Here is a 16,709-nt window from a genome sequence, read left to right on the forward strand (position 1 = left end):
CTTTTGCGTGTGGTGGGGTGTGAGAACGGCCGAGAAGCTTTGGCCTGAAGTATGTACAGCAGTCTGGCTTCCTTGCCCCGGACTTCTCAAACCAATCTTCCCGCTCAGGCAAGAATGAGCTCCCCCAAACACAGTCTCACCATTTCTTTTACCTGCTAAACAGTTTCTGCTGACTCCCTGTGGCTTACAGCATGAAGACCATATTTGAGAAGGGCATTTAAGGCTTTGCACAATGACAGGTCATAAGCCTACTCTGGGATAGGGCAGGCTGTGATGGGAATGGAAGAATCTGGTTTCTAACAATGGACTCCTTGTGTGGCCCTGGGAAAGTTCTTCCCCTCTCTGGGTTTGGGTTTTCAGTATGTTGGATGACCTCCAAGGTCTCTCTCTCTTAGTACTAGCACAGAATGTCACTTTTGGGGGTACTCACCCAGTGGGTAGAGGAGACTCACCTCAGAGCAAGCACAGCCTATGCCCTGGACAGGTGACCAGGGTCAGGAAACAAAGCAGGGATCTGGGTACTTGAACTGGGGCATGCAGTGCACTTGTTCTCAGGAAAAGATCAGCAGATAAAAGGCCTAGAGGCTTTATGCTGCAAAGCTACCATTTTTTCCTATTTGAGACCAACTTTGGATTTTAGGTCATTTCTGATTCTTACCCCTGGGATGACATGAGTTCTGACCCTATAGAAGAATAGATTTACTAAGGCCATGCCCAGCACTTGAAGCTCAGGAGTAAATGCCTCCTGCCTAAGTACTGATCCCTAGGCTTCTGCCTGGTTCTCCACAGCTGGATTATACCACATGCCCTAGACCTGGGAGCAGACCCTTGGCCTGCGTCTGAACCCTGAGTCCTGCTCTGCAAATCCAGTGAGTATCTGGGCCTCTACTCTATCAGGCAGGTCTTTCATGTTCTCCTGCCCTAGGACCGCCACCTGCCATGCTATCTCCATGATCCATCCAGATGCCTCTTGGGACCCCCTGCTCTCTGTGGCAGACTTTCCTGAACATTTCCTTTTGGAGACATGGGTCAGATATAGCCCACTGAGGCCACCAGGCTGGGCTTGGCCGTGAATGATTGGCCTTCTGTATGGCAAGACCAGTGATGCAGGGAGACAGACACCTGCCTTCTCTAAGTATGTGTAGCTCCATGTCTTCCCATCAGCGAAGATCCTGGATGTGATGCGGCCCGCCTGGTCGTATTCCATTCTTTCAGACATGATGCCTCTCTGGATGCCAGCAATGTGACCCCCAGGGGAGTATGTCACGTTGACACCATTCAGCCTGCTGCTGGGTGACCAGAGGCTGGGCCGCCCTGCCTGGTCGTACAGAATCCGAAGGGTGAACTTGCGGTGGTCATCATAGATCTTCTCTGTGCGAGTTACGCGGTCAAAGTCCAGAGATAGGAGATTTCGGTTGTGAACCTGGAGAAAGGGTTGGAAGGAAAGAGAAAATTAATCTGGACCATGAGAACTTTGGTCTGATGGGCCACGTGGCTCTCAGCTCTACTGGGAAGCTCTTGAGTAGAGGAGGGAGCACAGGTCCTGCGCAGCCACAGACATGGATTTGAGTCCTGGCTCTGTCATTTGTCAGCTCTGTGAAGTTTCCTCACCTGTAAAATGGGGACCAGGTCTAGGGCATGTAGTACAATCTAGTTGTGGAGAACCAGGCAGAAACCTAGGGATCAATTGCACAGGGTTGTTGTGAGGATGAAGATGATGCCTATGTTGAGAAATCAGTAGCTGTGACCAAAGAGGATCTGCATGTTTTCTAATGTGATTCTTCTAATGAGGACACGTTTTAAAAGGCAGATCCTTCTTGACTCCCTGCTGAAAAGAGACCCACCAAGTGAGCCCAGAAAATAAACTGACCCATCTATTCCACACCAGACACTGCGGAGACCAAAGCTCAGGGAGGTGAAGGGATTTACCCTGGATCTCGTGGCTGGTGAGTGATGGAGTCTAGACTTGACTCTCATCCATACAACGTGCCCCCAAACACTCAGTGGCCCTCTGAGCAATTCGTGGCCTTCTGGGGGCTCTGGACTTCCCAGCCCCTGTCGGGTGTCTCCTGCCTTGCCGCTACAATCAGGGCTTCTTGATTGCCACAGTCAGTACCCAAGACATCTTCTTCCTGGAGGTGCTGGGAGGCAGTGAGTGTTTGCCACTGGGATGGCTCTTCCGCCTGTGGGCCAGATGGGGACACAGTCCTGGCTTTGAGGCACTTTGCTCCTGCCTTCAGGATCAGGAGTGCCTTGTATAAACTCCACCTGGGCCGCTAGGCCAGCACACAGTTCAATTTCCTTTCAGAGTCAGAAAGACAGGGCTCCTACAGACATAGTGGTAAGTTAGGGTTTTTATATTTTAATAAAGAAATATACTTCAGGGGCCTGTTTCTGTATTTGGATCTGCCCTGTAGGCATTGGTGGCCCCTGAAATATTGCCAGGTATTCTGGAACTAAAATACTGGTTCCCGCTAATTGGTGTCTGGCCTTATGGGACATTTGGGCACATTTTCTGTCTCTTCCACTAGTCATTGCTTAAGGTTGACAAGTAATAAGGAAGACCCAAGAGGAAAGCAGATAATTAGGTCATGTGGTGCAAAATGGCATGTGCGGACTGAGGCAACGAAAGGCCCTCTGGATCCCTGTGTGGTTAAAAAAAATGGGTCCAGGTCTAGGAATGAAGGCCAGGATTCTAGCTGCAACTTTGTGACCAACTTTTCTATCAACCTTGGGCAAGTGCCTTCCCCTCTCCGAGTCTCAGTTTCTTATTCTGTATAACAAGAGTTGTTGTGAAGGTTGAAGAAACTTAGTAAATCAGTGGAGTGCTAGGCACATAGAAGGTACTGAATAGATGGTTGGAATTATCTCCATTAAATGACAGCAAACGATCGTGGTCATATCCCAGGAAGGAGAGACGTGTATGTCTCCTCCTTCTCCCACACAAATTCTAAGGCCTTGAAAATAAAGAGTTACAATGACGATGCTGACTTTAGCTGTGAATGACCTGGTTATAATAAGGTTACCTTCCCTGGGGTAATCTAACACAATTGCAGACGCAAAAACAGTGTGGCAGATGATTCCTATGAAAAATCAGAGGCGTTGGAGGCTGAAGCTGTGTTATTTGCAGACAGGGCACAGGAAGATACAAGGGCTGTGCCACCAACAATGACAGAGGCCTTTTAAAAGTATCTTTTGGAAGGTCCCTCTGTGACTCCCCTCAGGGTTGTGCTACCCAGCCAGCTGCCCCCCTTTATCCCTCGAGGATCTCTAGTGAAGGGGAGCTGTACCTTTTTGGCAAAATTAATAAAATTAAACAGCTCACTGGGGAGCCGCCTAATGCGTCCTGTGCTCGGCAGTGGCGGCAATGAGACTATTTCACCTCTTTATTAAAAAAGTTCCCAGTTGTATAAAAAATGAACTCCATTATGGGGAGGCACACCCGGCTAACATTCTAATTCCACCTGCCACCACTGTGGGTGGCCATTTATTTGGGAGGACACGTAGACATGGCCACCTGACTAGAGCACCATCAATCTCAGGTTGGCAGAGGGACGAATTAAAGCCTAGGAAACTTTTGGTCCAGTTCACACAGTAGAGAGGAAATCCTAATCATGCTAATCACTGCCATTTATTGAGCACCTGGAATCTACCTGCGCTGGGCTAGGTGCGTTGAGTGTATTATCTTGTTTCTGCAGAGGCACCTGAGGCTCAGAGGAGCTGCTCAAGGCTCCACATGACACAGGCAGGAATCAAACCCAGGTCAAACTTCCCATTGAGGACACTGCCTCAGAGGCGCATGCAGGAGTCTCTGCGAATTCAGGTGGGGGGCTCAGTGAGGCCGCAGAGAACAAAGACAGCTAGGCCTTCCTCAGGGAGCTAGTGCAAGGCTGTTTCCCACAGTAGAGAGTCGCTAGAGCTCTTGGCTGTTGAGGGAACAAACAAAGCCTGGTTTTCTGGGTTCCAGTTGTGTGATATTGGATAAGTCACTTAATGTTTCTGTAGCTGCTGTGGGCCTATTTTCTAGTCTTTTTTTTTTTTTTTTTTTTTTTTGAGACAGAGTCTTGCTCCGTTGCCCAGGCTGGAGTGCAGTGGCACGACCTCGGCTCATTGTAACCTCTGCCTCCCAGGTTCAAGCAATTATCCTGCCTCAGCCTCCTGAGTAGCTAGGATTACTGGCGTCCACCACCACACCCGGCTAATTTTTTGTATTTTTAGTAGAGATGGAGTTTCACCATGTTGGCCAGGCTGGTCTCGAACTCCTGACCTCGAGCAATCCACCCGCCTCAGCCTCCCAAAGTGCTGGGATTACAGGTGTGAGCTGCTGCACCTGTTTTCTAGTCTTTACCACCACCTCGCTATGAGACTCTGGAAGAATCGTTTACCTTTTCTGGATCTCGATTGTCTCATGTGTAAAAGAGGGGCTTCAATGAACTTTCTTTGCTGAAGGGCAGGGGACTTAAGAGAGTCTGAGCTGTGTTGCTATGAGGATGCTTCTGGAATGTTAGGAACATGTAGCTCAGTTCTGTAGTTTGTTTCAGCTCAGCAGGTATATCCTGAGCACCCATGGTATGCAAGGTGCTGTGCTGAAAGCCACGGCTAGTTCATTAACTTTCCCTCTATTCATCACCTGCCTTTCTCAAGGTGGAGGAAAAAGAAGCTGGGCACTCAGGCCCTGGCAGAGGCTGTTCTCTAGAGAAACATGGGGTGTGAGGCAGACAAGGAGCTGGCTCAGGGCATCCGCATATTCAAAAGCACTCTGAATGTCAGACCACGATGCCAGCCCCAGCAGTGATGGCTTGGGTGAGGTCATTTTGGAGAATGTAGCTTAGGTTCTAAGTAGCTGAACTGAATTTTGGGACATGTTAGCAACAGTAATAGCAATAATGGTAATAAATAATAGCAATAACAATAAGAGTATATACTATTGACCACTTGCTATGAGCTAGACTCTAAGACGCTTAATATATTACTTCTAATCCTTGTAGCAAGTTGTAAAATTGGCCTTGTCCTTCCCATTTTATAGATGATGAAATTGAGGCTCTAAGATTACTGATCTGCCCAAGCTCACTCAGGGAATAATATAAGCTGGAAATTCAACTCAGACCTAACACCAAAGCCAGTAGTCTTTCCACAAGTAAAAACTAAAAAGACACACAAGGGTCTCTGATCACACATGGTTCCCTGCTTTAGTCCCCCCATTTTGCAGATGAGTAAACTGAGGTCCCAGGGAATTTCAAGATCATAGCCCAGTTCTCCAGATTCACCCTCCTCCTTTCCCCCCAGGACACTGCCACCTCCAGAGGCCTCGCTCACCCGCAGCCGGCGCCCAAAGACAGTGACCTGGCCCCGAGCCTGCTCTTTGCGCTGCCGCCACTCCACCAGGTTGAGGCCGTTGTCAATGGGCAGCGTGACATTCCTCTTGCCCACGGTGGGGTTGACGGTGCCAGCCAGCAAGTGGGGCTCAGTCTGCAGTGCCACCTCCATGCCGTTGGCCAGCAGCAGGCGCAGGGAGCCATCGGCCCCGATGTAGTAGCTGTTCCGGACTTGGTCTGCAGGAGAGGACAGGCACAGACTGCTCAGAAGGAACGAAGGTGGAGGGAGGTGTGAGGACAGCAGAGGCGGTGGAGGGGACTTTAAAGGGTGCTTTTCCTAACTATAAAAGCAATACATCATCACTGAAGAAAACGAGGAAAATACATGGAGAAGACCATCCAGATTCTCAATATCCAAAGAAAACCATTGTAAATATTTTGTATATTTGTAGATTTTACAATATTTCCAAATGCCCTTACAGTTTAAAATAGATAAGAGTTTTAAAACAGTTATAGAGTTTTTCACTGATCATTGTATTATATCATGTTACTGAATATTTTTCATAAACATTTTTCTTAATGACCATACAATATTGCACTGTATGAAAATACTTTAAGTTACTTAACCAAGCCTCAAATAGATATTCAGTTTGATTCCAGTTTTTCAGAATTATAAGTACCACTGTATATATTTAGTTTAAACATTATTCTAAGTGAAAAAGAAGTCAGATGTAAAAGGCTACATATTGTCTGACTCCACTTACATGAAATGTCCAGAATAGACAAAAATCTCTAGAGATAGTGGTTGCCAAAGGCTGAGGGGCAGGAAGGAATGTGGAGCAGCTGCAAATGGGTATGGGATTTCTCTTTGGGGTGATAAACATATTCCAGAATTGGATCATAGTGATGATTGCACAGCTTTATAAATATACTAAAAGCCACTCAATTGTATGTTTTTAAAGAGTAAATTTTATGCTCCGTGAATTATACCTCAAAAATACTTTTTAGATAAATCAATATCCAATATCTTCATTTTAGATTTTCAAATCAAAATAGATTCCTAAAGGTAAAATTACTAGAGCAAAGGGTTGAACTTTTTTTTTTTTTTTTTTTGGAGACAGGGTCTTGCTCTGTTGCCCAGGCTGTAGTGCAGTAGTACAATGTGATCATAGCTCACTGTAACCTCATACTCCTGGGCCCAAGCCATCCTCCAACCTCAGCCTACCAAGTAGCTAGGACTATAGGCATGCATCACCACACCCGGCTAATTTTTAAAATATTTTGTAGAGACCAGGTTTCGATATTTGACCAGGCAGGTCTTGAACCCCTGGGCTCAAGCAATCCTTCCACCTTAGCCTCCAAAAGCAATGGGATTACAAGTGTGAGCCACCATACCTGGCAGGTTGAACATTTTTAAGGCTCTTGATACACTCTAAGGTAACAATGTTCTTTGTAACAAGGTGAAAAATAACTCTGACACTTAAACCACTGACAGAATGCCAAAAAAATACATAAAACAAACATATTTTAAATCATTGTCACAGGCATATGACAATGATTTAAATATAGATATGATTTGAAATTTTAAATTTGATTTAAAACACTTTAACTTAGATTTTTAACTAAACGAAACTTATGGTGAAAAAAGTAAATTTCAGCTGTAAAATACACATAGAGTTTGTTTCTATAGATAAAAATACTATCTCCGGATTTGCGCTGCACTCTCCTGTCTCTGGCCCTTCCTTGGCTGTTTCCTCTGTACTGCCCACCTCTTCAGTAAGTGCTGTCTCAAGACTCCCTTCAAGCTCTGCTAAAATGTCATCTCTTTCCAGAAGCTTCCCCTGTTCCACCTGCCAGAATGTATGACTCCCTGTCCTGTACACCCCTCGGTCTCTCTATGGGCCTCCTCAGTGCAGCTGAGAGGTGTGGGAGTCACTGCTCCGTTAATGAATAAATTCTCCAACATTTGAGTGCGTGCTGTGAGAGGCACTATGGCACAGAGATTAAGAGCTTGGCTTTAGAGCCAGGCTACTTCGGCTCAGGTTCCAGCTCTGCCGCTGCCTTGCTGTAAGACCTTGGCCAAATTCTTAACCTTCCATGCCTCTGGTACTTCATCAGTACACTGGGACAATAATTGTACCCTGCCTTGCAGGATGCTCTGAGGATTGAGTGAGATCATGAATATGAAGAGCTGAGAACTGTCCTTGGCATATAGTGTTATGTAAATGTTAGCTGTCACTGGTTTTATGTGCCTGGCACTGTGCTAGTCACTGTCATGTGTGTCTCTTGTCTCTCCTCTATCTCTACCATCCCATTTCTCACACACACACATACACACACAGACACACACATATCATGGTGAACTTCTCTAGTGCTGATCATGGTCCTGGAATAGGGCCCCTTGTCTTTAGATTGGCAGTTAAGAGAATAGGTTCTATAGAGCCTGTTTGTCTGGGTCCAAACACCCAATTAGGTGTGTGACTGGGGCAAGCTACTCAACCTCTGAGTGCCTCTCACTGCCTTCATTCAGAAAACGGAGACAATAATACTTACCTCCCAGGCATATGAGGTACTATATGAGGTACCTTATGAGGTACTGCTTAATGTAAAATGCTGAAAATACGCTTTGCAGTTAATAAGTGCTCCAAAAATGTTAGCTATCATCATCGTTAGGATTATATGTGCTCAGTAAATCTTTGCTGGATGAAACTAGTTATGTTCCAGGCTATGTCAAGCACTAAAAAGAGTTATTAAGCAATTATAAGCACTAAGTTATAAGCACTAAGATAGTTTTCATGGGAAACCCTCACTGAATCTTTTCTGCTAGAATGGCATAAAATAGGTACCCCCCCACTCCCTCCTCTCTCCATCTTTCTCTCTCACACATGCAAAATTCTAAAATCTGCCTCAAACTTGCTATGCATTATTCACTGACAATCTATATTTTTCTGCCTTTGAATAGTGAAAAAGCCTGTGTCGATTTATCCTTTAAAGCCGTTCCTTGCTGAATCCACATATGTCCATTAACGGTGACTTGGAGGGAACAGCATCTGTGGAGGCCCAACTCAGATGATCCCATTTAATGTGGGCTGTGACTTCCCAAGGCCACTGCTCATTAGCAGCTACTTCTTATTACTTCCCACAGTTTAAACAGAAGACGAAACCGAAAGAGCTTTTCACAAAGACTCTAGTGAGGCAGCTGCAAAACTGAGCATCTGAGCCTGGTACTCAAGAAGGAAAGAGCTTGGCAGAGCTACCAAAGAGGAAAAACAGGTACCATGTTTCCTGGATTCCAAGAAGTGATTTTTCTTTTTCGCATTTTAATGTTTTTTGAAATTGGAATGTGTCCACGTATGCCTTTTGAACAGTGTGACTTTTTTCCCTCTGCCTAAAAAGTTGTTATTAAATTGATGGTACATTTAAAAACTGAGGAATGTGGCACTTTCAAATTTTAAGAAGTTGCCCAAATATAAGAAAGCCCACATGAACCTTTGAGAAAAATACTCACAGCCAGTTTAGCAGTATGGAATGGATGGATAATTCTGAATCACAGGGAAGAAGACAGGCCTGAAGGACAAGACGTCTGAGTAATTGGTGGTCCTGCAGTCCTTGGTCAGGCAAGATCTTGGCTGCCTCAGAAGTTGTATCTTCTCTTGGCAAGAATCCAGTCAGAGCATAAATCCCTGAGGTCTGTCCCAACCCACTTGTGATACGATTATATATCCATAGTTCCCAGCTCATAACTCCTATACCCCTTGTCATAGTCTTTTGTCCTAATGTTGAGGCACTTCAGGACTCAGAAGCAGGCCTTAGGAAACAATCTGTCTGCCTCTCTCGCTGACCTTCTCCTGCCTTTCTCTCCAAGGCAGGACTCTCATCTGACTGTGGGTCATAAGACCTACATTTCAGAGGGGATCCTGCTCCACACGCTGGAGGAAGGAATGAGTGCTGCACAGAGAGGCCAAGAAGAATCTGAAGACACAGGCCTTGCTGGGTTCAATCACATTTCTACATGGTTGTCAATCATACCTATCCAATGAAGCCTCCATAAAAGGCCCAAGAAGACAGAGTTTGGGGAGCTGAACATACGGAGGTCCATGGAGGGGTGAGGGTGATGTGCCTGGGGAGGGTGTGAAAGCCTCACACCCCTTACCCTATATCTTGGCATACACATCTCTTCATCTATATCCTTGATAATGTCCTTTATGATCAACTGGTAAATACAAGTATTTCTCTAGTTCTGTGAGCTGTTCCAGTAAATTAACTGAACCCAAAGAAGCAGTCATGAAAACCTCAACTAGAAGCCAGTCAGATAGAAGTTCCAGAGGCCCAGACTTGTGACTGGTGTCTGAAGTATGGTAGATGTCAGGGTGGCGGGGCTAGTTTTGGGGACTGAGCCCTCAACCTGTGGGATTTGAGGCTATCTCCAGGTAGATAGTGTTGGAATTGAGTTGAGGGACACCCAGCTGGTGTCCACTGCAGAGCTGATTGCCTGCTTGATTGTAGGGAGAACCCCACCTCGTCTGCCTATATTTGGTCACAGAAGTCTTCTGTTGATGACTATTGTGTGAGAACAGACAAAACACTGAGTTTTCCTCAGAAACCACGGTTAAAGGTGCTTGGTGAGGAAGGAATTCCAGTGTGTGGTTTCTCTTTCTTTGAGAACCTTTATTGTTCTTGGAGCTCTTTGAAAGGCAAAGGACTAAATTTGGGAATAAAAGTGGTTGTAAGAATATACAGACATTTATTTTCTCATGGTAAGTTAAACTGCTTGCTAATTAATTAACTACTTAATGAATCCAATAGTATTGCTTATCGAGCAAAAGTATGTGCTTGGCTCATGCTGGTCACTACATTGACTAAAGAGATCGACTGAGCAGCCCTGTGGGGCAGGTGTTAAAATTCAGCCCCATTTCCCAGACCCAGAGACCAAGGCTCAGAGAAGAAGAGTGACTCCAGCCAGTTCACACAGGTGGGAACTGACACGGCGGGCACAGGGACCCAAAGTGTCCACCAAGAACCCCTGCTCTTCTCACCGCTCCACCCCATTCCACACAGCTTCAGCTTGCTTTCTTTTCCTGGAGAAGAAACCAAGGGTCACCGTGGGTGATGTGGTGGCAGAGTCGGAACTAGAACTTGGGCCTCTGACTCAGCCTGAGGCTCCTTTCACTGCTTCGTGTGAAAGCCTTTGGAAGTACGAAGAGCCATCCAGCGGGCAGGAAAGAATCAGGCCGAGCTTTCCCTGGTGATGGCTTCTTTCTTTTCAAGTTTATTAAATCTGACAAAGCTGCAAGCCCACCTGGGTCGCCACATCCCACCAGAACAATTGAGGCAGATAATTAACAGCAAGATTTCATCATTGTGAAATCTTTTTACTTGGAGCTAAAAGACCAACCCATAACAGGATGATGTGACAAATGCAGAGAAGAAGGGTCTCTTTTCTATGAAATCCTGGAAGAGGCACAAACCTTCTCACCTGGGCTTCAGGAAGGACTTCTCCATAATCAAATCCCTTTCATAACTATGTGTAATTATTCTCGTCCTTTGTCCTCACCTACACCAGTGTGAGTCTGTCTGTTATTCTGGGAGTCATTAGGATGGCAGAATAGCGAGGTCACCTGGATTAGCAGCTAATGAATTCCCTACCCTTTGTTCTGATAACAGGATAGGACAATAAAATATTATTCTGAAGCTTCTTAGAGAGAATTTACTTGACTCAGGCTGGTATATTTTGCAAATTAGGCGATAATACAGAAAGTTGCAATGCTTTCCTGTCCTTGGGCAGCTCCAGCAGCAGCCTATTTCTTGTGCCATCCTCCTCCAAAGGGGTCTTCCCACCCCTCTGCCTCAAAGTCCCCTGGCCCCCACCTGACTTACCTTGCAGCAGTGTGTAGAAGGCACCTGAGGCAGACAGGTTGGTGGTTATGGTGACATCATCCTTGCTGGAGGTCTCTACCTGGACATGCACTGAACTGTCTGTATCACTTCGGAAACTGCTCACCTGGCCAGTAGGGAAGGTCACATTTGTCAGGCGGCCAAAGCTGTCGTACCTGCAAACCAAGGGGTGGCACTGAGTAGTAGAAATATAATGGTGCTCTAGCTGGAACTTGGCACATTCTACCTCATGCCATGGTTTTGCTGTGCTCTGCTTTTCTTTCTGGCTGGATACATTCCTATGTCTCCCACATCTCTTGCACAGGACCTGGTACATAGATTTCAGGATGTGACTCCACCTGCTGATATCCAGCTGCAGGAAAATAACTGACCTCCCTGAGTCGCCCTTCCCTAACCCAGTGGGGATGATACCACTGACCTGCCTACTGCCCAGGAGTACAGCTATAAACTAGAATTCAATTGTGAAGGGGAGAGATGATGGTGGCCATAATGAGACAGCTGACCCAGAATCTTAGAACTGGGGGACTCCCCAGAAATGATGTAATCAAGCTTGATGCCTGAATACCCTCTGCAAAACCCGCAATAACTGGTTATACAGGTTTTTCCTGAAAAACACTAGAAATGGGGGCTATTACCCAGGGGTTTCCTAGGTTTCTACACATTCTGGGAAAAGGGGATTCTGAATTCAAACGAGGACTCAGCCTAGATAAATGGCGTCTTGCCTCTTGCAACCCCTTCCATCTAGATTTTACATCTGGCACTAAGCATTTTTGTATCTGCAACTCTTAGAACCCCCACAGCTTTGCTCAGGTATGGTCTTTCTAAAGCATCATAATTGAATCTTAATTCTCTTTGCTATTCTCCTGATTGATAATAATAAAAGAAATACCTACCATCATTGAATACCTCCAATATACGGGGCATGGTGCTAGTTGCTTTTCATGCATTTTCATGTCATCCTCATTTAATACATTTCTCATGTAATCCTCATTTAATCCTTGTCTAAAAGGTATGTATTATCTCCTTTTTGGAGGATCAGAAATTGAGGCTTGGAAAAGTGAAGTCACCCGCTCAAGGTCACACAGCTAATTAAGTGTGGGTAGAATCAAAATTCAAACCCAGATCTATTTGCTTCCAAACTGCCACTTGCCTCTCTGTCTTCAATGAACATTTCCGTACCGTCCATTTGCAAGTATTCATCACATGCGCTCCTCCCTGGCAGGAGTGGGCTATTAACATTTTAATTATTGTTTTTAATTAGGGGAGGCTGAAGTGTAAAAAGGCAGGCTTAAATAGCCTTTTTGCACTTGTGTGTGAATGCGGACACAGTTCTTCCTCTACATGGCAATATTCCTGACTGACTTCCTGGACACGGTTGCCCCTGTGTACTTCGGGTCTCCCTACTGGCCTTTTTTTTTTTTTTTTTTAACTGTTTTGTTTTTACTTCTGGGGTAAAGCTGGCCCCTGGGTTCCTGTGAGGGTTTTCACAATGGGGCAATGAAACATCAGAGAGTTCAGCTCTGTCCAGGGTCTTCCTTCAGCTGGGCCTGGCTTCTTGCTGGGATTCCTGGGCCTGCAGCTCCTACGGTATCAGGGGAGACTTGGTGGGTGAGATTAGGCAGGCCTTTGCTCAGGAATTCTCTGCCCAAGGTCAGACTTGGGTGCTGCACTACAGACTCTGCCATTTGCCAACTGTTTCCGTGCCTGCGCCTGGCACAGATCACAGCACTCTACACTGAATCTAACAGTCCCTGGCACACTCTGCCACAGAGGAGGCATTGGTAGAGGTCTTCTGAATAAATCACCCCTGTTTTTGGCCTAAGACCAATTCTGGCGGACGGGCCGGTGGCCTTTGGGGAAGTTGGATGCCTCTGCGGCTGGGGCCTTTTCAGGATGGCAGTGCTGTGGCCTCGACTACACTCCCCGGGCAGGGCTGCAGGCAAGGCTGTGGCTCTACCAGAGGCTCTCCTGTGGGTGGTTGGGGGCTTCAAAAACCCATGTGTTGCCATGACTTCTCCTTTCTCTTTCTTAGTAAGGAGTCAGGTTCTTCCAGGAAAAGGTCAGTCTGGCCTAGGGGAGGCTGAAACCTGGAATGGGTGGTCAAAGGGGTGGACTGCCCTGCAGAGCTAAGTGAGCAGTAGTTCTGAGAGACGGCGGCTAGGAAGGAGGGTGTCTTGGAGTAAAGATCTGAGATGCATGTCCAAAGGCTTCTCTCACATGGAGACCCTCTCAGAGCTCTGCTCCCTTCAACTCTGAGAGAGGCTGGGATTCTTTTTAACCATTTGTGGCCACTGGAAATTTGAATAGGAAGGAAACATACAAAAATATTGACAGTGGTTATCTCTGGGAGGTAGAATTACAGGTGATTTGAATTGCTTATTTATATATATTCCCATGATTTAAAAATAATAAACATGGATTGTTTTCATAATCAGAAAAGTGTTGTGACAAGCAAGGTAAAACCACATGTGAGAGCTCATGAGCATGGCCATCTGGGGAGGCAGATGCCTCAAATGCCAGGCTATGCATAGGAGAGTCTCACTTATAGGGCAAGTTGAAGATAACAATTTCCAGGCATTTTCAGCAAAATATTACTAGGGTACTCCAAGTTTTTGAGCTAAAAATCAAGACCGCCCAAAACTGGTTTTGCCCTGGTCATCTTCACTGTATCTGTGATTCATGATTAAGCTGGGTCCAGTCAGATCCTGAGTCATCTTTTAAATCAACAGGAAGATCCATTTCAGTCCAGCAGTTTAATGGGATGGGGATGCTGTTCTAGGCTGATTCTTTGAACACCTGTAATCCCTGTACATACTCTTTATTAAAATAAGACTATTCACTCGGACTGTCTACTTTCCTGACCTAACCACATGAAAAAGATTTTATTATACCATGCAAGACACTGCAAAGCTATTTGTGGTGTTTTACAGATAAGAATTGATAGATTGTTAATTAGGGGTCAGATGTCACTTTGACACCACTTCTACCATGGCCTCACTCAAATGCCACCTCCTAAAGCCCTCCCTGGTTTTTCCTGTCCCTTCTCCCAGTGACATCCTGTGCACAGCTCCGTCCTAGAATGCCTGCCCTGCACTGCAGTGCTGATGTACAAGTTGTCCCCCTCTTTGGACTGTGAGTGCTTAAGGTCAGAACAGGTCTGTGGAGTCTGTGGATTGACACCACCTGGGTTCTGCCACCTGCCAGCAGCATGACCCTGGAGGACTGGCTCTCAGTTCATCTCTGCTTCACCAGCATTGGAACTGGCATAGAGAGGACAGGCAGGGAATGCTGGCTGAACAAATAAATGAATGCAGGATTGGATGTGCAAGGCCTCTCTCCTGCTTTGTGGGAGAGGAGACACCATGATTCATTCACACATTCCCTCCTACAGGACTTGGCACAAGCTGGACACACAGTAGGTACATGATAAACACTTGCTGAATGCCAAAATATGGAAAAAACAACTCTTACTAAATAATACTTTGGCAATCTCCCTAGGTATCTCCCTAGAGTTTTAGTCTTGAAGACAGAAACGGGCTTTGTATAAAGGCAGACAATTGCAATTATTATTGAAGGTATGTAAGGCATAATTATGTAAGGCATAATTAAATTGAGCCTAAAGAAGATACAGTGAAAAGGCCCCATGCCTTCAAGATCTGGTTTTCATTTTATATGAGATGGTCAAAAAAACAGTAATTTCTACTCTTCACATTTTCCACTAGAAGGACTGAATGTCTTAATTAAATGAACATCATATAGAGCAATCAATTTATAAAATTTTCTTGTCTCTTATTCATTCATTGTAGTACCTTCCAGAGCTTGAGAAATGACCTAGATCTCTTTGCTGCTTGATCAATACCTGTAATTATTCCACCAGAACTGCTCCTTCTGACTGTGGATGGAAAGAAGTAGGGTTGCCAGTCCTCTGGGCCCTGCATACCTTTGCCCTGTGAGCCACCTGTACAGAACTCTTTCTTCTCCACCACAGAGCTGCTACAACAAAGTGCAGGGACCTGGAAGGGGCAGTTCTCTGAACTCTCTGGGCTCCAAGTGGCTGCCTCAAGTCCCGGCCCCCTGATTGGGTGGCATCAGGACAATGGCTTAGTTACATTTGTGACAGCTTTCATTATGGGGACCCACAAAGTACTGGCAAATTTTCTTTCTTTCTAACCAAGAGGAATGAAAGGAATAGTTTTTTAAAAAGTTCTCTGGAGCCAGATGGTCTAGGCTTTGCATCCTGGCTCTATACTTGCCAGTAATGTGATCTAGAGGATGGGCACTTGGCTCTGTGTTCCTCCTAACCATCAAGTCTCCACCACAAATGATACAATTTCAGGCAGGCTATATCATATAACCTCGGTGAGCCTCTGTTTTCTCTTCTATAAATGGGGATAATAATCCTGTTTCATAGAGACACACGAAGACCAAAACAGGTAATGTATTTAAAATGAACGGGAAGAACGGGAAACTTCTTCCCAGGGCCCCCAGGACCCCAGGAGATTGCCCTCAGAGGAATGTCAACTCCCTGAGGTTAGGGACTTCATTTGGACCCTGCTGTATCCCTGTAGCTTAGAGTGTGTGGCATATAGCATGTGCTTCCTGATGTCAATGAATGTTGGCTGAATGTTGGCTCCTTCCTGCCTTTCTTTCTGACTTCACCCGGAACGTCACTCCTCAGCACATCCTTCTTCTCTCTGTGTCTGCTTCTGGTCCCCAAACATGCCAAAGTCAGTGCATGCTGGGGTGCTCATGCTTCCTGTTCCCTCTGTGGGAATGCTCTTCCCTCCAGTGTTGGTATGGCTTGTTCCTGTCATCATTCATATTTCAGATCAAATGTTATCACTTCAGTGAGGTCTTCCCTGACCACCACTTCTAAGACAGATTAAATCCCCCCAACCTTTGTATCATATTTTGTTATTGATCTCACTATACTTATTATTTATTTGTTCTTTGTTGTCTGTCTCCTCCTAATATAAGCTCCATGAGGACAGGGACCTTGTCTGTATTCTTAGTGCCCAGAGGAGTACCCAGCAGGTAGACAGTACTCAGTACATGTTTACTTAATGAATAAATATATGAGTAAATAATAGATATTGTTGTTGATTCAAGACATGGGCTGACAGCAATGAAGAAATTCATTTGTTTTACCCTTTCTTGTCCAAATGAGGTGGAGAAAGGTCACTAATATTCACGTGGTGCCTTTTAGGTACCAAGCATCATGCTTATCACCATCTTTTGATGTAGGCATTATTATTATCATCATTTCACAAATGGTGAAGGGGAGGCTCAGAGAGGATAAGCAACTTGCCTAAGATCACACAGCTCGTAGAGGAATATAAATTCAAAGTCAGTTCTGTCTAATCTTAAAGAATGTGTTTTATTCATCAAGCTTCCCATAAAAATGATGCTGTTTCAAATAAAAACCTTTGGGTTCATCACTGTGGTATATAGAAAACACTGTTTTTCCAAGTCTCCAGTGGGTCAAGAAGACTGACAGTT

At 45.4% G+C, this 16,709-nt stretch overlaps 1 protein-coding gene across 1 annotated transcript in view; it reads right to left on the reverse strand.

The window, feature by feature from the left end:
* The window catches only part of TENM4 (teneurin transmembrane protein 4), a 417,322-nt gene that overhangs the window by 15,072 nt on the left and 385,541 nt on the right, over positions 1-16,709 (reverse strand). The window contains exons 26-28 of the mRNA XM_058446567.1: positions 11,193-11,365; positions 5,317-5,552; positions 1,127-1,423 (exon numbers count right to left, since the gene is read on the reverse strand). Of these exons, the coding sequence (XP_058302550.1) occupies positions 1,127-1,423; positions 5,317-5,552; positions 11,193-11,365 (706 nt within the window). The remainder of the gene's footprint in view (positions 1-1,126; positions 1,424-5,316; positions 5,553-11,192; positions 11,366-16,709) is intronic.

Source organism: Hylobates moloch, unplaced genomic scaffold (genome assembly GCF_009828535.3).
Source record: "Hylobates moloch isolate HMO894 unplaced genomic scaffold, HMol_V3 SCAFFOLD_11, whole genome shotgun sequence".
NCBI lineage: Eukaryota > Metazoa > Chordata > Mammalia > Primates > Hylobatidae > Hylobates > Hylobates moloch.